Source organism: Palaemon carinicauda, chromosome 4 (assembly GCF_036898095.1).
Source record: "Palaemon carinicauda isolate YSFRI2023 chromosome 4, ASM3689809v2, whole genome shotgun sequence".
In the NCBI taxonomy this organism is placed as follows: domain Eukaryota; kingdom Metazoa; phylum Arthropoda; class Malacostraca; order Decapoda; family Palaemonidae; genus Palaemon; species Palaemon carinicauda.
Genome location: NC_090728.1, coordinates 160,861,374 through 160,886,373, shown reverse-complemented (window position 1 = coordinate 160,886,373; position 25,000 = coordinate 160,861,374). Strand labels below are relative to the sequence as shown.

Sequence of the window (25,000 nt, the reverse complement as noted above, 5' to 3'; positions counted from 1 at the left end):
AGGATTAATTAATGTGTGTAAATTACATAAGACTGTCATCATTCATTTAGTTCTATTCTTATTTCAGGTCCGTATATGTAAATTTACATTATTTTGAAGAACTAAATTTCTATTCCTCGTAGTTTTGTTACGAAGTCTTATATAATCTTGTTTAAAGGTATGTATGACACACACGAGGTATGAACACTAGGGATTGCATCATGTTTACACGTGGTTGGAAGTTGCACGAAGGTTCTATTTTGGTCTAAATTTATTTTTTTTTTTTTAATGCTATGAGAGGAGGTGGGCGGAGTTATCTGAGTGTGCTGTCATCGCCATGCATTGTATAAAACCCTAATTCAAACTGCCCTGTTGGCAACCTGACGTCATGAGAGGTCGCCCGCACCATGTGCACACACATCGAGAATGCATTGCTGGAATGATTAGCTGGAAGATTCCAGAATGAATTAGGGAGATATATAAGGTCCTAGGGTTAAATAGGAGGGAGAGATCCTGCCTGACATTCCGAAGGAGCCACGTCCGACAATCTTCTCACCAGCACCTCTTCAGCCGTAGTGTCTTTTCCTCCAACGTATACCCTGCATAGGGCCTGTTAAGCATTGTGAGATTTTTGTGGTTTAATTTGAAAGAAGTGAAGGGAATTTGTGAGTAGTTTATGTTGTAAATTATTTTTTTTCTTTTTTTTCTTTTTTTTGTGATTGGCCCTGTGTGATTTGGTTAAAAAGTGAAATGCATTTATTTTTGCTTAATCGTTTTGTAACCTTGTGTGGCCCCAAAGGACGTAAGAGTAACAGTTACGTACATGTAAGTGTAATCATTGTTTATTTGATATATTGTCAACTATTTTCAATAATTGTCAAAATTAGATATTTTCATTTATTAATCTCTAGCGAAACAAGTGATTGTAAAATCTTTGAAGTGTCTTTTTGACATAAGTCTAAGGCCTAGTTCATATTTAAATTTCGAGTGATTTATTTTGGTGTTACTGTGGAATTGTTATCTTTATAGAATATATATATATATATATATATATATATATATATATATATATATATATATATATATTTGTAAAGTATGTATTATTTCAATCACCGATAATTATAATCCAATAACTTGCTCGTACCCCTGACTTAGAACCTAAGTAAGAGTTTAATTTTAGAATAGTTCCTGTTAAAATTAAAGTAATCACCCAGTTTTGTTTTGAGTGTAATATAAAGAGAATTTTAGATATAGAGTGTTCATATATATTAATGTCTGGGAGTTGCGTATTATCCCTGCAGGTAATAATAATGGTTCCTAGGAGCAGAATATGACGGGAATCATGATGGCAATATTAACTATTTGCTATTGTGTTTTATTTTATAAGGATAGAAGAGAATGTAAGATTTGCCGCTTCACCGCAGTTATTCTCTTGTGTATCAGATTATGTAATATTAAGCAGGCAAGTTTGGGAGCTTGGGATTTTACATAATTTACTAGTCATATATATATATATATATATATATACATAAATATATAAATATATATATATATATATATATATATATATATATATATATATATATACATATATATATATATATATATATATATATATATATATATATATATATATATATATATATATATATATATATATATATATATATATATATATATATATATATATATATATATATATATATGAGTGTGTGTGTTTACATCTGTGTGCCTTTGTATGTGATGAGTGGGTTTGTGTATGTGTAAGCATCTTAGCATTTGTGATGCGATAGAGAAAGAAATTCCTAAATGAGAAATAATTTTTTACTTCCAGTTGGTAGAAAAGAAACCCTCCTTTCTCATGACATGAACTAGCAATGCGATACCACAACACATTTCACTCCCCCCCCCCAAAAAAAAAAAGAATTAGAGGGTCCTTTCATAACTTATAGCAAGCTCATCCGTTATAGGGAAATGTAGAATCTCTATTTGCTTATTATTCTTTTACTGGGAAAAGTCCTTACATGAATATTCTATGGCCCAATCTGTTTTCATGCCATCTTCCTCCGAAAGACAACAGCAATGACTTCAGAAACAATGGAAGCGGTATCCTCCTACTGTGCTTTCGCTTTTATTGCATGCAATTTGAAGTAAACAATAAGAGCGAGACGTGCAATACGCCCAGTCCAGAAGACGCTTGATGACATCTAATGCCTTAATGACGGTAAGACTCTAATGACTTTTACAAACAAGAATGTTGCCTTGAAAGGAAGGTGGAGAATTGATTCAAAAAAGCTGATGGAATGCCGCTTCGTGTAAGACAATGCTGTTAAGAAGCACTGATGAATGTACCAATAATGACTTTGCTTAGAAGATGCTTTTTATAAAAAAAATCGTCTAAGAATTTTCCTTTTCTATTTCTAGCTATAGAATTAGATACTACAAGTCAAGAACAGTTATTTCGCTTTTTTTTATATTACCCCAAAAAAAGGTTAGTATATTGCAAAAAAGGAATATATTCTTCAAATGCAATAGTATATATATGTATATAAATATATGTATATATATATATATATATATATATATATATACTGTATATATATATATATATATATATATATATATATATATATATATATACATATATATATATATATATGTATGTATATATATATATATACAAATTTATATATATATATATGTATATATATATATATATTCATGCATATATCTATATATTTATATATATACATATACAGTATATGTATATATATATATATATATATATATATATATATATGTATATATACCTATATGTGTATATATATACATATATATATCGTCATCATTATTATCATTATCAGCCGTTGCTAGTCTACTGCAGGGAAAAGGCCTTATACATATCACTCTACTTGCGTCTGTCTTTCTATGCCAGTCAATACTTGCAAACTTTCTTAGAACGTCAATCCATCGTCTTCTTTTCCTCCCCCTGTCTCAGTTGCAATCTCTTGGAACCCATTTTGTTATTCTTCTTGTCCATCGAGTATATCATTCTCATTTTATGTCATACCCACGTCCATTTCTTTTTACTATTAGTTGTTAGCATATCCTCAACTTTAGGTTGCTTTTTTATCCATATTGCTCTTTTTCTGTCTTTTAGTGTTATTCCCATCATCATTCTTTGAATTTCTCTTTGAGGTTTAACTAGCTTATGTTCTAAGATTAAATACTTTTTTTTTTTTAGAGAGAGAGAAAGTGGCATTTCACTTCTTATATAATTTTGTTTACCTAACCTCTCCATCAAATGCTCGTTATTCTTTTAATTTTGGTCTCATGTCATGGGGAAACCTTTACTGTGAGTCCTGAGTACGTATATTCATTAACAATCTCCATAGGTTCGTCCATAACGTTTATTTGTTGTTATTCTGCTTTTTCATTGAAAATTTTCTTAGTTTTTCTCATATTCATTTGGGTCCTACATTTATGCTTTCTCTATTCAAATTTTCTATTATTTTTGCAATCCTTCACACGATTCACTAAATAGACTCATGTCATTATCAAATCTTAAGTTGGTAAGGTATTCCCCATAGATGTTAATTCCTACATATCCCCAATCTAAATCTATATGTGTGTGTATATTTATTTATATATATATATATATATATATATATATATATATATATATATATATATATATATATATGTGTGTGTGTGTGTGTGTGTGTGTGTGTGTGTGTGTGTGTATGTATAACCGGATAAATATTGTTTATCACATAAAGAGGACAACATAAAAGAAGGGAAATATTTACTTCCCATTCTTCTTTAGAGAATAAAAGATGTGAAAACTTTGTACCAGATTATAAACCTAACGAGAGTAGCCTTTAAAGATGACACGTTCCCTATGCGTCGTTCAGTTAGTTCATTATGCATGTAACATGAGATTTTTCATAATTCTGAACATCTTTGGCCTTATTTCTGTAAGTCTTCCCTTCTCCATCATAAGTCTGAACACTGCATCATAGCCTATTCTAAAAGTTTTATTCTAGCTGTGACCAGATCGTGATATTATCATTCCTATTTTGGCAGCTGAAACGGTGAACCTTTAGAAGTTCAATTTTGTAGTAAATATTATTATGTTGAACAGGTTAACATAAGCCTCTATTCATAGTTTATATATGAAAGATCTATTTTAACATTGTTATTGATCTCAAGATATCTTTATCTTTTTATTCCTTACTTCTCATATATATATATATATATATATATATATATATATATATATATATATATATTTATATATATATATATATACAGTATATATATACAGTATATATATATATATATATATATATATATACAGTATATATATACAGTATATATATATATATATATATATATATATATATATATATATATATATATATATATATATACTTATTTCCTTTCCTTATCAGGCCGTTATTTCCTGTTGGGACCCTTGTACTTATACCGTACTGCTTTTCCAAGTAGGGTTGTAGCTTAACCAGTAATAATAATGATAATAATAATGATAAAAATAAAAATAATAATAATAATAATAAAACGACTGTCGTTTGAAGGGCTCCGGGGCGTTGGGTAACTTCTGCCGTCTAGCAGTGGTCATCTTCTCGTGGCATCACTTGACCACAAAAACTACTGTCTATGGCATTTTTTTTTTCTCAATCACAATTATAACAAAAGTAATGGCAGTTAGGTGGATGCTCATCCCTTTTGGTTCTCGCCCAGTACGATATATCAAGAAGTACCATGATTATATTTTATATCTATTCTACTTTTTTTTTTTTTTTTTTTTTTTTTTTAAAGATTGCTTGGCTCTGTAGCAGCTTGCAAATGAAGATTCAGATGAGAGATAGGTTTTCATGGTTCTGGTGTGGACCCTTTAGAGACACCATCGAATTTTTAGGGGGAACCTAGAAATTTGTCATATCTTTTTTATACGGGTTCTAGAAAGACTCTAGTGATCTTATTACTCTTGCCAGTTCATGGTAGCGCCATTGCATCAAATAGCAAGTACAGGTAATTTACCTCTAATGATTAAATTCTTAGATCTTCGATGGCTGAAAAAAACAGCAAAGAACAAAACTGGCTTTAAATAAATTCATGAAAGATTGGAAGAAGTGACTTACAAGATAAATAATCTCATTAGAAAGAATATGAATACTGCAGAACACCGAAAGATATTAGAAAGTGAGTAAATAACTGGGTACTCAAGAATTGCGATCACCATCAAGCGAAAGGGACAGTCAAAGATAATCCAGCAGACTCATGAGTAACCTTGATGAATAAGTAAAAATGTGTGGACTTTGCAATGCCATAACGGTGGACGAGGCTGAGTCATGAATAAATTTACTTGCACGAAGTCGAAAAAGTAGGTGGCAAAGCAAGTCTCTCTCTCTCTCTCTCTCTCTCTCTCTCTCTCTCTCTCTCTCTCTCTCTCTCTCTCTCTCTCTCTCTCATTTATTCGGTAAGCATATACTTTTATTACTGAAGGAAACTTCCAAAACAAAATCTTCCAAGCAAAAAATTGTCCTTTTTCCCGCATTATAAATCAATGTTTTGAGAATGCATGGTGTTGAAATTTCGGCGGAGAAGTTGACAACAACCCTGGTATTAAAACAAGAAGACATTAGTTTAAGGGAACTACCAGAATGAGAATCATGCAATGCCTGGTTGCACACAGCATCCCGTATTAGAACGACCAAAGGCGAAGAGGGCCGATAGTTCAGGGCTATCAACTAAGAAGCAAAATGTCAGGAGTCACGTCAGCTTTCTGTCGAGCCTCAAGTTGGATTATTTTTTTTTTCCATTTAATTATCTATTGGATATTCTCAGTTTTTATTCATTCGTGAGTTTACTTACTCTCCTATATTTATTATCAAATTTGACGAATAAAATAGACAGTGTGTTGGCATTTGAATTGATCCTGCCTTTCAATTCTTCATGTGGTTTTGTTGTATGACATTTACTTACATAACTCTTGGGCGTGACCATTTAGCAAAGTTTTATATATTTAGATAAATTAAAGCCTTTGTACAATCTTGCTTGTACAGTTTATTTGCAAACTTTAATTTCAAGTATACTTTTGGGAGACATAAATCCTGGCTTCCAGTTGGGGTGTGCGATACTGTTTTTTTTTTTTTTTTACTCAAAATAATTGACTTTATGCCTATTTTAAGCCATAATCTTCCTCATGGAAGCTATATATAAAAGTAGTAAAGAAAATGTGGATCTCAAACCTTTGTCAAGGAAGGGACAGGCTTGACCCATGAAAAATGGTTTTAGAAAACTAGGAAAAGATAATCAGGGCCAAAAACATTCCAAAGTTTTCTTCATTTATCTCTAAGTATCGTTGAACTATTAGAAAATGTACTCAACTTTTACATATTCAGACAACTTAAATTGAATTTCTTCCCTCTCATATCATCCAGATGACTTCTACTAAGTAATGTCCGCAGAGGAACTTTCTTAACTCAAAGGGTAAAGAAACAGCCAACGAAATTTAATCTGGAGGAGGTATTTTCTCTTCCTGTTCAACGGAACAATTGAACTACAGAAAAAGAATTTATAGGAAAGCAAAGGCCGGGTTCATCGAAGAGAAGAAATACCTTCTGTTCAATCTTGTTGGGCAGTGGATATAAGAAAAATAAACACAAACCGAACTAGACTCTAATTATGGCCGGATGGGATGAATAAAGGAATTCCAAATTTAACCAAAAATTTGGAAATGTACAATTTGGAAATTTCTCCAAGATATTTCTGAAGAAATTCGAGTGCTCAAAAACATAGATAGGACATCTTTATTACGCAGAGAAAAGAATTCCGTTGGATAGTAGATAGAAAAAATAACTATTAAAGTGGTATTTTTCAAGATGAAAATTAAGTGAATGTACATTGGATGTGAACAGTATAACATGGCTCTGATATGAAATAAAGGTAATTATATGATAAACCATCAGCATAAACATAAAGATAAGATAGGCCATTAATACAGAGAATGTACTGTACAAAGAGGGGGAGAGAACATATCTGTGAGCACCACGGAAACATGGAAGGAAGAAAATAATTATATAGAAAATAAGCCGTACCATTAGTTAGAAGAGAGGAAATGCGAAACTACCGCCTAACAGATATCAAGAACACGATAAGGTTTTGCGATATCCTGATAAAGAACTAAAAAGGACTGGGTTGAGAAAGGTGCTTTGCGGATGTTGCTTAGTAAAAGTCATCCAGATGATATGGGAGGGGAGAAATTCACTTCAAGTTGTCTGAATTTGTGAAGGTTGAGTAAATTTTCCAATATCTTAACGATAATAGAAGGTAAATGAACAAAACTATAGCTTTAATGATTAAAACAATCACCTCTCTTCTTGTAATTCTACGAGAAAGGACATGTCCAAAAATCAATGAGTTAAGCAAAACGACAAGAATCAGTTTCTCCGGAAAGGATTATAAACAGTACTTAGCAAAATGTCTTGATATTTCTCAAATCAAAGATACTGTGCAATCACAATAAGAAAGGAATATAAGGATGGTCAGGGGATTAAAAGAGTGACCTTTTGTTAGGATTATGACGGAAAAGTCAGGTAGACTTGTATTATATAAATTATCGAAAACTTTACCCACGGTGAGATTTGATTAAATTTAGATTACTGCAATTGGTTTACTGATTTGACATTTGTCCTTTCATTTTGTTAGATTCGAAAAAAAATGAACTATTACTTTAATTAATTTTTATTTAAATCGAAAGAGTATTGTTGACCTGTGGGTCTTGAGAGACATATCTTGAAAGGTTACGCAGATAAGTGGCAGACATAAAATCTTTGGTTCTTAATTTGACAGTTTCCTTTCTTTAGGCATTCATTTTACACGTTAATATAAACTAGCGGCTGCTTTGGGTGTTTTCGTTCTTGTCCAAAATTCACGCATAAACAGTAAAAGTGGTTGGTTATAGGAACATTTGAACATTATAAGCTTAGCAAATTACTTCTTTTTTCCTTTAATCACCATTAGTCAAGTTTAGTATTTTTTAGAAACCTTTATGTGAACAAGAGCAACAACCAGTTTTAGAAAATCTTTGGGTGATACGATGAAAACTGCCCAACTTCTAAAGTAAAGCTGAAATATAACTATTTTACAACAGACGTTCATTCAAACGATAAGATTTTTAAAAAGTTACACTAACTTCGTTTTCCTTCTCTTTCTTGTTCACGTGGACCCAGATATCAAGGACGAGTTCCAAATGCTCCAATGCCAAGCAGTCTTCAGTCTCCGGCAACATTCAACACAGGAAATTGCCCAACACGAAATCTTACCAAAAATACACGCTGGGCTCAAACATTTAACTGTGCACGATGACAAGGTAAACAACAGCGACTTACACTTTGCAATACAAATAACTAAAAGGAAGTAATGTTCGCCAAAATTTACTAAATTACTCCATAATCGAAATAAGACATGCAATTTGAAATTTATATCGTAAACTCTATGTTCATTTAAGCATCAAAATCACATCCTAGCGCTGTCTGTCCTTGTGCCAATCAGGGCTTGAAGACCTCCAGTCGCTGTTGTGTTGCGTCAAATTTGGACATTTTCAAGCCACTTGCGTCTGACAGCGGTTGATTTCCCTTCATTTAAAATATAAAGGTACTCAATGACTCATATGTATACTTTTTTCATTCTAAACTAGTTATATAGTTGATAAAAGTTGATGGTTGAGTACTGAAAGTTTACTTTATTAACCAATTTCAAGCAAGTATCATTCCTAATAATTTTTATATAAAGAGGTAACGGCAACGCACATTAGCATATAGGTAAGGGATTTTTCAGTGTTAACGATGTTACCTGGTCCCTGCAGAAAGGCAGATATGCACACCCATTGCACACGAGAATGTGTACATAAGCTTATATACACAATATCACGCACACATACAGTGGTTAACGACCTTGTATCACAAGTAAAGATTCAAGATCGATGAGGTTAAGATTTCTGAAAATAAAAAAAAAAAGTTCTGGAGACTTCCGCAGCCAGTTAGTCAGCTGTTGGTTAGTCGACAGCACAGTGTTACAGCCAGGGTATAAAGGCATGGGGCTTGCAACCTCATCCCAAATAGACTTGCTGAGAACTGGAAGGTTAACACGAATTGGGTTCATCCCCATAATGGTAAAACATTGATTTTGTAATCAGTAACATCCTGGCCTCGTCAGTGAAAGAACCCAGCTTGAAATCCTGAGAGAGAGAGAGAGAGAGAGAGAGAGAGAGAGAGAGAGAGAGAGAGAGAGAGAGAGAGAGAGAGAGAGAGAGTAGCCAATTGCATACGCTCTGCCTGGTTGTTGGTTGTTTGTGGTTGGTTGAAACCAGGATGGAAAAGGCAAAGAGCATGCAACCTCACAACGTTTGCCATAAAGAAAATGAAGTTAGTTAAATATTCTCATGCAATTATCAATTCAACCTGAAAAGATTATGGAGAGATATTAAAAAAAGAAAATGTGTTAGCATTTGCAAGTACTCACCTATTGTACCTGGGAACCATGCACACAAACGATTCCTTTGAATGTTGGTTGAGTCTCCAACTCGGATTTCAATATCCTGCACTTGCTGGTGACCTGGTGGGAATATGCAAAAAGAGAAAAATAACAGAAAATTCGCTTCACGCAATTATGCAATGTAAGGAGTTATACCTGTGATGAAATACTACTGAAACCTGTAAATTTAAAGTTAAGCTCAAGATCCAATATTTAGGGAGATTTGGAGTTAGGTATGTTTATGAAAGTTATCACTTGATCTTAGATAATTATACAATATTTCAAAAAAGGTTACACAAAACAATATCAAGTTATATATTTTATTCATTACTTCCTTGGAGTTTTAATCATTACATCCTTATGATAAAGATCAAATCAGTACACTCTGTGACTTGAACTGCTATTAAATCCGTTCTGTCAGCGACGACAAAGGTGAGAATAGTGTCAGTGGGTTGGTAAACTTACACAAAATGAGTCATTATATCTCTTTATGAGGTTATTATCACTTCCAGTCGAGCGACCGAGTTAACAAGCTAGCATGCGCGCAATAGGAGCAAACAAATCTCTAAAATTCCTGGAAATATTTTCATTTCTAAGTTGGTATAGTAAATATGATATTAGCCTATTCGAGTGTTGGAATGAATGCTATATTTTTAGAATGGAATTCCCTATCAAGACGATGTACCATTGAAGAAAATTACTGTTTCTTTTCTATCAATTCGAAAGGAAATTACTTCTTATTTCCCCATACGTTATAGACCTACTGATCCAAATGGCTCTAGGATTTGATATAGGGTAGAGAAGAATATTGGATTAAGTAATTTGACATAATTCCTTGTAAATAATAGAGGAAAAGTTTTAACAAAGAAAGATGAAATTAGATTTACCTTGTTGGCGTAAGAGTAAAACTGTAAGGAGCATATTTGGATGGGCTCTGTTTTTTGTTTTTGTTTTTGTGTTTTATGGTAGATGTTTAAAAATAACAAAAAAAGCACATTAATTCATAAATAACAAACACAAAAATTAATTTCAATTCCATTATTTGTATCTACAGATCTACAGTATGCCTGTTGCCTAACAGATATAGATTTAGACCAGATTCAGAACAATACTTGCCTATAGCAAACCGAAAGAATACCAAGGTCTCTTAGAATTACATACAGTTTTTCTCAAACTTCAACAAAGATAACGGTAGCGACAGTTTTATTTTCCACAGAGCAGGATATATAACTGATTGTCCGAGATTCCTAGATATTCAGTGATACCGAAGGTTAAAGAAAAGAAGAAGAAATGAGAAACTGGCATCTTAACCGGGTGTACATATAAGAACAATTGGCCTGACGCCAGTTGTGTGTTAAGGTGGGAGGGACTCTCTCACAAGGCAGCTGACATTAGGAGGTCACTGTTAAACAGATAAGCTGAATTGAAGCTGTTGAAGCTTGACAATGCGTGGTAACAGGTGTTGTTTCTGAGAAATGTGTCTCCTAAACTGTAAATTCTCAAAAAGCAGGGAATCACAAATGCTGCAGGAATATAATACCAACAAAGGTCTCCGAATCAATATCCTACTGTGTATGACTAACGTTTCCTTACTGCTGATTCAAATACTAGTGTTGGTCCTTTTAAGCTATGAACAATATGTAAATGCTAAAATACTAAAAGATTAATCTTCCAAGTGATGTACAAGTATTTACAAAGTATTGCTTTTTTGAACATTGAAACTTTAGTTTGATCGCTCACAGAAAACTGACCTAGTATGGGTGACCCTGACTAGTATTCATAAACTGAGTCATAGCTCAGTTGATATTACTATTAGCTTCCTATAAAGGGTCCTGGGTGTAATCCTTGCTCAAGTGTGATAAAATCCATATATGAAAACTTTAACGAAACATGAAGCATTCACTTAACATTGAGTCATTGAATTCTAAAAATAATTATATACCTAAAGATTGAAAAAAGAATATAGTTGAAGCTCGTATCAGAAAGTGACAGAAGAAAAAAATAGAAGGTTTCACACCATTTTTTTTTTCAAATTTTCACACGACGCATTACTCTAGAACGTATATATCAACAAAACATCATCATTCATACCATGTTGAGAGAGGGTAAGGAAGGATTATCATATACTTGTGAAGGACGTTCAGAGGGTGGTAGAAAGAAAGGGGCCAATTTGAAATCATTACCATATTCTAGTTACCTAATCTATCAGGGTGGATGCGTGGTTTTCCTTCCGATTCTGTTTTCTACTTTTTCATATACTTCATTCCATTATGTTCTTATTTGGTCTGCCCTCAAAGGATAACCCTTCATCTTGCTCTTTGTACACAAGCAAATGCATTCACTCATATAGCGCATGCATGCACATCCGCACATTCTGTAAACGTTACTAATCATTCAGAAACTCTTGATTACTGATAATTCTTTGGATGAATTTGCGGAGAATAACTCTGTTATTGTGTTTTCTGTTAAACATCTTTGATATCACCTGGTACTGTGAGAGAAATGAATCTTGAAATAATATTTTTTTTTTCTTTTTTTTTACGACATCCAGTTCGATTTCAAAATACCTACCGCAAGTGTGGATGGAAAGACGAAATAACCTAGGTTTTTGCTTCTACAGAAATAATATATATATATATATATATATATATATATATATATATATATATATATATATATATATATATTTTTTTTTTTTTTTTTATAACATGGCATTTACTGGTCCAGAGTAAAGTAATACCTACTACAAAACTGAGAACGAAAATGCAAGCCAATGTATACGGTTCAGCTGAATGGGCTGTGCAATAACGATGTTCCAGTTGGTGGCAGCGATGACGAATCCGTGATATGCGGTTGAGGTTAAATGTGAGAGCCAATGACCCGTCTCATAAAGACAAGGTCACTTGAGGTTACCATCATAACTTTAATATCATGTCCGACGAATTCTAATAATTCACAAACGAGTTAAAATCCTTTTTAAAACTAGATGAGTTTATAATATGATTTGATACAAACTAAAGTCATCTTCTCAGATCTTTATTTAAAATGATTTAATAATGTAAAATAAATTATACGCCTGCGCAAAAAAATGTATCTACCGCTTGCTTGTGTAATTGAATGGCCCATCAACAAGTGTATAAGGAAACACATTTATGACATCTAGGAAAACCTTCGAGACCAGTTGACCTGAGAATAACTCTGGAGTCTGTGCCAGAACCGTCCTAACGGACCTCTGTACTGTGGGAAAACGGATTTTTCTGCATCGCGAACATTCTAGCGGCCGATTTACGCCTTTAGATTGCAATGATTTCGCGTTTGTCGGTTGAATTACGCGCAAAAATGAACAGAGGAAATGTGTTGCAAGGTGTTGCACAACAAACAGTTCCATCGTAAACTCATATCCCATGACTGGTGCTGTATACAGTATAAAGTAGAACATTTTTAAAAGAAAAATGTTGGAATTTGTTTTATCTCAGACTTATAATGTTCGCCGTCTCTGTTAAACAACAATTGTTTATAACTGAAATCATCATTCAAGTAATGTTAATATCTGATACGTTTTGTGGCTACTTGTGTTTAGCATTGTTTAGCTGACAATGGCAAGGCCACGTAACATATTCAAATCTGCCTAATAATGTGAATCTCTCTCTCTCTCTCTCTCTCTCTCTCTCTCTCTCTCTCTCTCTCTCTCTCTCTCTCTCTTTATATAAATACAGACAGACACACACACACACACACACACACATATATATATATATATATATATATATATATATATATATATATATATATATATATATATATATATGTGTGTGTGTGTGTGTGTGTGTGTGTATATATATATATATATATAAGTGTGTGCGTGTGTGTGCGTGCGTGTGTGTGTGTATGTGTTCGTGTGTGTACCCATGTATGTATTTATATATACATATATATATATAAATATATATATGTGTGTGTATGTGTTTGTGTGTGTACCCATGTATGTATATATATATATATATATATATATATATATATATATATATATATATATATATATATGTATATATATATATATATATATATATATATATATATATATATATATATATATATAAATGGGTGTGTAAAAGAAACAAAATTGAACAAATAACGGTGGAATTTTATATCTCTTTCGGTGCTAAAATTGAACTTGTAAGGAATATATTTCAAGGGGTCCTATTTTTTCCTGACGCTCCCAACATTCAGCTTCTACCTCACATGATTGTGGTTCTAAAGAACTAACAACAAAATTATAATAACACAGTCAAGGATGAAACAGCTCTGTAGTAATCTTCCACAATATTATTCGTTTCATACACCTGTACAGAAGTCTTCTCTTTATACTGCATTTTTTTGGGCTTACTCTCCTGTAACACCTTGCACACCATCTATCAAAACAATTTCAATATCATCTTCTTGTTTATAACACGTTTGAATTGTGTACTATTTTCACCAATCTACTGTCCTCCATTCCTTTAACACGACTAACCCAATTTAAAAGACTCATTCATCCTTCCAAACACAGCAATCTCTTTGCTACTTCTTCATACCGCCCCTTGAATTCTTCTTTCTATTTGCACTATGCAATTTTTAAAAACAGTTGCAACTTTTTTTCATCTGTTATTCATAAAGAAGGGATGGCTCAATAATCTCTTCATACATTGCCATCTTAGCTTTCGTTGACACTTTTAGAATCATGAGTATCTCTCCAGTCTCATTTTCACACACACTGATACCCTAATTGTTTCATCTATTCTTCACCTACTCTCCTATATATACATGCCTAAAAACATATACAAATTGATTATTTCCATTCTATGGCCATCCATGTTTTCATTCACTGCTTTGTTTTCACAGTTTCTACTTTCTATCAAGGCCTTAGTCTTATTCACATTTACTCTCAACTTTTTACTTTTGAAAAAGCGTTCAAGTTATTTCTACTGTATACCCTCAGCAGTTTTTCTCTATGAAAAGTCAACTAATTTAGACATTAACTACTTATTTTTTCATGCTTCAACTTTCTACCTTTACCTAATTTCCTTTCTCTGACATCCGTTATCACTACATCAAAAAGATATTAGACAGCTAGACGAACTTAACACGCCATCGCCTCAAATCCGCATCTAAATATATTAGAACATGAATCACTTTTCCATTTGTGGTTTACTTTCAATACAGTAAATCCTAGACAACCGCCCCATTTTCTTTTCTCGATTCAACCAAAAGGTTTCTATCGGTCCAAGTGTGCAATGAAAGGTTTTCCTAATTGCTTTAAAACTTCATTTTACGGAGCACATACATAATTCACACATTCTTTTCTCTCTCTTGTCTAAACCTGCACTTTTGTTTCTTTATCAGTTCTATTATCATAGTTCTACTTTCTTAATCGAAATCATAACATATACCTCCTACTTGCATACTAATTAATGTTATGACACCATAATTTCTACAGTCGCCATTATCACCTTAATCTTTTCTCATTATTCCTCTCTCTTACTCAATCAAACCCTTTTCCTCATCCAGATATACCATAAAAACTCTGGTCAGACTCAATTTCACTGCCTTACACCACCCAAAAACCATTTTAAAGTCTTCACCAGTTGCTTTTATAAGTATTGAACTTCCATGAGCCCTTTCCATCCATATATCATTCAACTCCTACTCTCCTCTATCTTTTAAGTTCAAAATCAATTGGAAAATACTCAACCCATTGAATGGTATTCATTGATTTTTAACATTTCCTTTTATTTAGTTACCTGTAGAATATTTTAACTACTCAACACATGGTTCAAGTTCATTGAGCCCTTTGTGTTTTTATTAGCTATATTATTTCTCTCTCTAGCATTGACCTTCAGATAATTTTTGCTGCAGGTATATATATGTTATGGAGTTCTATTTTGTCAATTGGCTGTATCTCACCGTGGTACCTATAAATCTTGATTTTTTGAGATCTTGACATACATGCATTCACACACACACACACACACACACACACACACACGATTAGGCCTATATATATATATATATATATATATATATATATATATATATATATATATACTGTATATATATATATATATATATATATATATATATATATATATATATATATATATATATATATATATATATATATATATATATATATATATATATATACACGTGAGTGGGAGAGTAAGAGATTAGTATAAACCTTTCCCTTTTACAATCAGCTTGAAATCTGATACGGACTCCCGTACCACGTTTGCTTTACTCACCACAACATCCTCGGGTGGTAACCCTGACGACAGTAATCTCATACTCTTGTAGGAGATCGACGGACCACCAAGGGGAAGCCTCCACCAGAGTCTCTGTGCACATCTGACCATCGTGCACCGTCGTCAGGTCGCCGTCGTTGGCATTTACGCCAGCGCCTCCTCTCGCCGTCGAAGACTGGTTGACAGGCTTCTTCCAGGCGACATTCGTGGCTGCAAATTTCAAGGATAACAATGTCACTCGCTGGTTGTTTTACAAGCTTCAATTCATTACTAGCCTTATTGGGGGCTTTCTGGCTGAATGCTCGTTAGGATAGTGTGGTTAATTTCATTATCTCTTTAACACTTAAAGTTCATGGGGAAGATATAACTATATTATCATTTCTATATTTAGACTTAATCATAGTCGCCACAGGAATTAATAATAATAATAATAATAATAATAATAATAATAATAATAATAATAATAATAATAATAATAGCAAATGGGAAAAAGTGAGAACAAATCTGTAAAATAACCTCTAATTTATTTATTTTTTTATTCATTTATTTATTTATTTTTTTATTTATTTTTTTTTAAAGCAAGTATGCAAAAGCATAGATTACGGCTGAAGAAACCTGAGAAAATATCTTGAAAAAATAATCATTACAATAAACGACTTTCATCGCAATCGATCAAAGAAAATATGTTAATTTTCCTAAAGAGAAAATCAAGATCATAAATTGATTTTCTAAGAGGCAACTAGCGAGAAAAGAGCGAGTCATTAAGAAACGCTTCGATACTAACCACAATGAGGCAGGTCTCCGGCCCACTTTCCATCTGCACCACAAGTTGCAGTGGCGGATCTGAAACAAAACAATTCACGCTTTAGTTTCACTCTAACAAGAGCCTTAACGCTATCAATAATTGCACTGGATTATGATAAAAACAACACTCTCTTTCCAGAAACAGAGAACAACAAATGGAAGAATGGCTCAATACAGCCAAAACTTGATCAAATTGTTCTAATCTACAACAAAAAGAAAAACTTAGCATAAGTAAACTAATGGATACATCATTTTCTTTTTTTTATCAGTAAGGATTTGCAAAAGAAAATAAATAATTATTTATCAGAATAGAGATAAGATCAGCATAAAATTTTTTGTTTGTTTCCATGGGCTTATTTTATATAAAAGAACCCATTGTGAATACTGGTTATACTATAAAACCTCATAAATGCTGCAAAATAAAAAAGAAAAAAGATAATAATAGTAAGAATTAGACACGAAAAAACAAAAAACATTCAGAAGAACAAAATCAAAATCAAATTTCAAACAAAGAAATAAATCTGAAAATCTTGAATGGTGTCCTCCAAATACATAGCTATTAATATAAACTTAGTCTTTTAATAAAATAGTGTATTCTCAGGAGTGAAATGGAATAATACTATAGATGTATCTAACAATCGAAGAATAAAGGACACCAGGGCAGGAGGGCATTTCTGTACGAAATAGCTTACATAGAATATCGACTACTTCCACAGAATAAAAAAAAAAAAAAAAGATAGTCGAAACCAACAAAACATTTCTAAGGCAAAATACTCGTAAGTGGAAGAGAGAGAGAGAGAGAGAGAGAGAGAGAGAGAGAGAGAGAGAGAGAGAGAGAGAGAGAGAGAGAGAGAGAGAGAGAGCATTATTTTATTTACAGTTACGGAAGATAATCACAGGTAATTTATCGTGTCAATAAAATAACTTCTTTCATATCTTTTATATAAACGATTCAGGTTGTGTTAAGTGGCGGTGTTCTTCCACACTTGATCCCAATGATTTCTCGAGATTCTGTACCTTTACACTTTCTTTTTCTGAATTGTGTGGGTGCGAATGCCTGCGTGAAAGTGCTGACAAGCGAGTGCGTTGCTTCAATCAGATGCAAGCGTGCATAATCTGACGTGCTTTTTGTATATATACAGAAAACACGGACTCTGCGCCATTCACAAGTTTTAGTGATTAGATGTGTATGTAATGTATGTACGCATTTCTTGAATAAATAAATCAATTAAAGTATGAAAGATTACCACGATGTCTATTAACATTATTAGAGTAAAACTTGCATTTCTAAAGATATTAATATGCACACACTACTCATAGGTGCGTGATCTTTCCCCAGATTATTTGATGTTCATTCCTCCTGTTTCTCCAGACATCATCATCTCCCCTTACGCCTATTAACGCAAAGACCCTCAGTTAGATTTCGCCAGTAGTCTCTATCTTGAGCTTTTAAGTCAATACTTCTCCATTTATCACCTACTTCACGCTTCATAGTCTCAGCCATGTAGGCCTGGGTCTTTCAGACAAGAAAATAAAATTTCTGTCGATCTGTAGCCTCCTCTTGAAGATACTCCGAACTAAGCGAGACAAAACCGATCAAAATTTGTATCCCTTTTCAAGTTTACCTGCAGCTTAACGCATTACGAGTCCTTAGGTTTCACTTACACACACACACACACACGCATATATATATATATATATATATATATATATATATATATATATATATATATATATATGTATATATATACACACACACACATATATATATATATATATATACATATATATATACATATATATATATATATATATATATATATATATATATATAATAAAAACACCAGTCACTAAACTGTTAATAGCCAATAGATACCTAATTTCCAGTTATATTGCAAACAAAATGTTCTAGTTCCTGTTCTGATGTAAAATGCATAGCAGCCTATACCGTCCGCAATATCTTGTTAACCTAGATATTGTTCACATTCTATTTCTAAACAGAAGGTCCATTATTGACCGAATCACTTCCACTTTCACGTCAATAATCCCTCGGATGGATGCCTTCATAATTCTCAATACAATGTGTTTCTATTTGCTGTCTGAATGATGGCCATAGGCAGAAAGTCAGTAAAACAAATGGTCTAGTGATCGTAGAACACCGAAGATCCACATCTTCCTTCTCCCCTTGAGTGTTAGTTGCATCATATAGTGACATGATATTTTAACTTTTAATAACAATTTCACTACATGATGATGTGGGCTTCTTGCAATGAAAAGAAGATTGCCCTACCAATCCCAGCGTAACATATGCTGTCTATAGGATCACATAAAATCTAATGAACGTTGCCAAAGTAGATTCATTAAAGGTTCCATAGCGACAAATATGTTTCCAAATGTTTCTTAATCATACTGGAAAAGGAGACCTGATTTCAAATTTTAAATACCAAAGGAAATGATATTGATTTTATTGAAGGTATCATTGCCAAATAAATGGGGCCTCTTATATTATACTATTGTCACCGGATTTCGTATTGTAAAAGGTGGGGATATTGATGCCAACATATATAGTATTTTCTATGTTAACTCGCTGATAAAAGGGTTTTAATTGAAACCCGTAATGAAAATTATGCCAAGTTATCCTTCCTCACAGCGAGAGAAATAATAAGGATCTACTAATAAATATAACTAATATTCAATATCAATTTCGTCAACACAAGAAAGAAACAAGAATTAACTTGAATATCCCACGACTGGCCCAGATCTAACGGAATTCGAAGACGTTGAGTAATCACAACTTATTCACATGAGTAAGTACGAAAGCTGTGGTTGACCTTCGGATCAAAGCTCAGGATGACAACGCTTTAAGTGTTTAGAACAACTGCTGACCGGCAGTGGGGGATGAGTGATTATATGACAGTTGCACTTGCATCATATAAAAAGGAATATCACTTCTCTACAATTACACCTGAAAGCCTTGGTGTATTTAACATAAATTAGTGACAACCCCAATATCAAGAGAAAAGACAGCATTGCTAACCCATATATATATATATATATATATATATATATATATATATATATATATATATATATATATATATATTATCATCATAAGCTGTTGCTAGTCCGCTGTAGGACAAAGGCCTCTAACATGTTTTTTCACTCGTTTCTGTTTATTTTATGGTCTTTCTATGCCAGTTTATACCTGTAAATTGTCGTAGTATGTCAATCCATTATCTTCTCTTACTTCCCCGGCTTCTTTTACAATCTCCAAGAATTTTCTGTTATTCTTAATATTCATCTATTATCTGTCATTCTCATTATATTCCCTACCCATGTTCATTTTTTTTTCTTAATTGTTGTTAGAATATCCTCTACTTGAGTTTGGTCTCGTATCAAGGTTGCTCTTTTTCTGTCTCTTAGAGTTATTTCCATCATTATAGATACCATAGCTTTTTGAGTTGTAACTTACTTATGTTCTAAGGCTTTATTAAGGCTCCAAGTTTCTGATGATTAAGTTAATGCTGGTAGGACCATCTGATTAAGTACTTTACTTTTTAGAGAAATTGGCATTTTCCATTTCACAATCTCGTTTTGTTTACCAAAAGTTATCCATCTTATGCTTATCCTTTTAATTTCGGTCTCATGTCCTGGGGAGACACTTACCGTTTCTCTTAAGTACATATATTCATTAACAATCTCTAGAGGTTCGTCCATAACCATTATTTGTTTTCTCTTAGTTTTACCCATATTGATTTTCAGTCATACATTTCTGCTTTCTCTATTCAAATCTGCTATAATTTTTTGCAATTCCTCCCATCATTCACTAACCAGTACTATGTCAGCTCTAAATCTTAAGTTGTAAAGGCGTTCCTCATTAGTGGTAAATCATACATTTTCTAAATCTAAATTCATAGAAACTTCTAGGAATGCTGTGAATAATTTAGGAGCGATGGGGTCTCCCTGTTTAACTCCATTCCTGATCGGAATTTTCTATGTACCTTTATGTAGTTTCATGATTACTATACTTCCTACATAGATACCTTCAAATGTTCTAACATAGAATACAGCTATTCCTTGTCGTTGAATGGCTTTCATTACTGCTGAGGCTTTGAAAGAATCAAAAGCTTTCTCGTTGCCATAAATGCCATACATAGTGGTTGTTCACACTCTGTTAATATTTTCATTACTCGTTTTTTACACGGGTAGGGTTAGTTGTTGAATACCTGCTTGTAAACCCTGCCTGCTCTCTTGGTTAATTAATGTCTAGCTGTTTTTCTATTCGGCCGATTATGACCTCTGGAAATATTTTATATATAACTAAGAGTAAACTTATTGAGTAGTAAATATTCAGATCTTTTTTGTCTCCCTTTTTGTGAATTAGTATGACAATAAAGTTTTTCCAAGGTGTAGGTATAGAGCATTCCTGCAGATATTTTATGTAAAGTGCAGTCAGTTAATTCAGTTAAAGATGTAATTATGTTTAACAACTTTAAGTGTGAAAAGTAAAATTTGTCTAGATTTAAGGAAAGAAAGAAAAGCTAATTTTCAGTTACTATGAAATTTCCTCCACCTATTATCAAATCAATTGTTAGGCAATCTTCTCCTGATGCTTCTCCTCTTTTCATGTTTTTTAATGCTTTCTTTACTCTCCCCACTGTTAAGTTTGGTGCCGGCTCGGGTGTCTTATTGTTTCTATAGGCAGTTTTTTCTTTTATAATTATTGCTAGCACTGTATAGAAATCCTATACAATTCTCATCACTCCCTCTATTTTGTTGATAGCATTTCCATTTTCCTTCTTTAAAGCAAACATCTGTTGGTATCCTGTTCGTAGTCTACTTTTCATCAATTATCATTATTATCATCACTAGTTAAGCTATGTCCCTATTCGAAACTCAAGATGCTACAAACCCAAGGGCTACAAACGGGAAAGCTGCCATGAATAGAGAAATAACAAATAAATCATTTACGAGAACTAATAAGATAAATAAGATATAAAATATGTTAAGATCAGTATCAATGTCACAACTGATCAGTCATAAATAAACTATAAAACTATACTTATATCAATTTGTTCAACAGAAAAGCCTTTGCAAAAAATTTGAACTTTCACCGATTCAACCGGCAGATTGGGAGATCATTCCATAATCTGGTCACAGCTGGAATGAAACTTCTAGAATACTGCGTATCTGTAGTATTGAACCTTATGATGGAGAAGACAAGACTGTTAGAATTAAGTGCATACCTTGTACAGTATACAGCAAAAATTGGTGATACCTGAATTCATTGATTTTCGTTCGAATGTCACTAATTGGCAACTCTCACATTCTTCACATTTCTAATGAGACTAGGTTCCCGGGACGAAGCATTTTGAAACTTCGCTCAATAAAAGATACTTCATTAAGCATGATTTTAGAGCATGAATGCTATATTTCTTATCCAAATATCAGCTAGATCATTATGGAAAAATTAACCCAATAATCTTTAATTACGATAAAAATGAAAAAAAAAATACTTAAAGAATCTAACTTTTTAGCCACCATAGTTATGTATTTAACATATAGAGCGTATCGGAGATGTAGTTGCGGGCAGGATCTAACTGGACATCAACTAGCAGTCTCATGGTGGTACTCTCACAAGCAAGTCATCTGTCAAATAGGGCTAGAGCTACCCAACAGCTACCTCCTAACTGTAACTATAGTTAAGCTTATTTCACCAGATTCTCTATTACAAAAAAAAAGTTTATATAAGCAATCACCTTAACATCAGCGAAACAACCATTTATAGACGGCTAAATGATTCAATGAAAGTATTGACTATAGTCTAAACTATGCCTTGTAATAATTTATTGCAAGTTTTGAAATCATGATTTTAACCAGCATTTGTTTTATACACAAAACGACATAAGCAAAATATAAGTAATAACTTTGAAATCATACCTCAAATGCATAAATTGTTATCATTACACTGAGTGGTATCTTGAGAACAACGCTTTTCTGAAGCAAAAAAAAAAAAATATCACGAGTTTTGCTGCATACTGTACTAGGTACAGCATTGGACTGTCTGGGAAAAACTGAATGCAAAGGATGGTCGGATTTAACAAAATTCTTATGAAACATGTGTAAGGTACTAAGTGAACGATGGTGCAAAAGTTATTATCCAAATCAGGGTTAAAGAATTTGATAGATTAAAGGTTTTTGTCCAATAGATCAAGATCAGAATCGGCAAATGAAGCCAAAACAAGAGAATAATTCTAAAGACATGATAGGTTTAAATAATTAAAACATTTTCTTAGGATAGATTCATCACCATAAAGTTTAAAAGACTTTCTCAATATGCCAGTTTTTTGAGCAATTGAAAAGGAAACAGATCCAAGGTTTACCTCAAAACTAAATTTGCAGTCAAGGATCACACCTCAAATTCTTAATTAGTTGTATATTGTTAAAGAGATAATGCCAATGCAAATAACTGGTTGTTGAGGAACAACTGTCCTCGGCCTCGTTACAATCACACTTTTAGTTTTGTTAGGGTTGAACTTCATCCTCCATAGTTTGCAACATACACTAATTCTAGCTATATCTCTATAAAGGGATTCAGCTACTTCAGGTCTACCTTCAGGAGATGGAATTGTTACAAAGAAAGCAGCATCATATGCATAAGCAACTAACTTGTTTTTTAGGCCAAACCACATATCTTGTATATGTAGTATGAAAAGTAATGGACTAAGAACACTACCCTCAAAACACAAAATAGTATATTCAAATAATCCTATCGACAAATAATCTGAATTCTATGACTTAGAAAATTTAATAATGGTATTAAGAAAAGGCTCTTTTAATAGCATTTGTTTAAGATTTCTACACTTCATGTTTGATAAACACAATCCTCAAGGCTTCGGCCACACCGCACGCTATGAGGGTCGCGGTAGGGGCATGGCTTGGGCGGCAGGCCAGTGACAAAATGTTGCCTGGCCACATCGGAACCGCCACACCTCTCTTGCCTCCTCACTTTCAGCAGTCGTAGATAGCCTTCCTCTCAAACTTGACGATGGTGTTTGAATAGAAAATTACTTCTGATTGAAAATCTTTGTTTTAAACTAAAGAATAGACCATACAAGAGGTTGGATTCACGATTTTAATAAACGGAGAAAGGAAAATAAGTTAATTTACAATTAATATCGCCAGTCTCGTTTGTACGACGGAAGATTTAATGAATATCTGCGTATTACACAAGTCTTTTGATTCTTTGTTGGCAACATCCTTCTTGGATTCAGGCTCACAAAACAAACATCGAACTATAGACAACCCCAATCTCTCTCTTACCAGCCATTATATTTGCTTCAAATATGATAAAGTTCACGAAAAATCATTGTCCCTTTTATTCCATAATTAACTGGTAATTACAAAAGGTATATTTCTTAAAGGTATATACGATTATTTTTACATTTGAAATTTCTCTACTTAATCTTTTCGATTTTTTTGTGGACATTATATATATATATATATATATATATATATATATATATATATATATATATATATATGTGTGTGTGTGTGTGTGTGTGTGTGTGTGTGTGTGTGTGTATGTATGTATGTTTGTGTGTTTGTCTCTGTGTGTGTAAAATTCAATGGTGATTAAATAGGTTGCAAACAACAAAAGGCATAGGCCTACCCACTATCTTATTACCATTCATTTGCAGTTGATTGCAATTCCCTCCATTTATTTAACTTATTTTTGCTCTTCGAAACTCCTGTTGATTTGCCTTGGCTTGAAACTACCAACAACTCGAACTGATTCATAAACTAGTGAAAAATGGTGTAATCTTGGGTGAAGACGCTCGAAACCGTCGTGGTTTTTTAAAACATGAAACAGCGTGGCGGCAGCTGCAGCGGTAGTAGGATTCTCGCGCATCCAATGTGGCCACCCGCATACCACACCATACGTTTCAATTTGGCGCAGGAATCTCTTCCCTCTAACCTCGCCGCTAGACGCGCCTGGTGTGGCCGAAACCTTGGGCTTTGCAACCTATTTAATCACTATTTAATATATATATATATATATATATATATATATATATATATATAACCCCAAAAAATCTAAAAGATGAAGTAAAGAAATTTCAAATGTAAAAAGAATCGTATGTAGAACTACCTTTTAATAATATATCTTATGCAAATAATAGTTAATTATGGAATAAAAGCGACGATGATTTTTCGTAAACTTTATCATATATGAAGCAATTATAATGGCTGGTAAGAGAGAGATTGAGGTTGTCTATAGTCCGACGATTATTTTTTGAGCCTGAATCCAAGAAGGATGTTGCCAACAAAGAATCAAAAGACTTCTGTCACACGCAGATATTCATCAAATCTGT

General features: G+C 32.9%; 1 protein-coding gene across 1 annotated transcript in view; it reads right to left on the bottom strand.

Annotated features, from left to right (window-relative positions):
* Positions 1-25,000, bottom strand: part of LOC137640116 (P-selectin-like) — a 216,611-nt gene that overhangs the window by 37,693 nt on the left and 153,918 nt on the right. Inside the window, 3 exon segments of the mRNA XM_068372592.1 lie at positions 9,529-9,621; positions 15,822-16,031; positions 16,606-16,664. Of these exon segments, the coding sequence (XP_068228693.1) occupies positions 9,529-9,621; positions 15,822-16,031; positions 16,606-16,664 (362 nt within the window).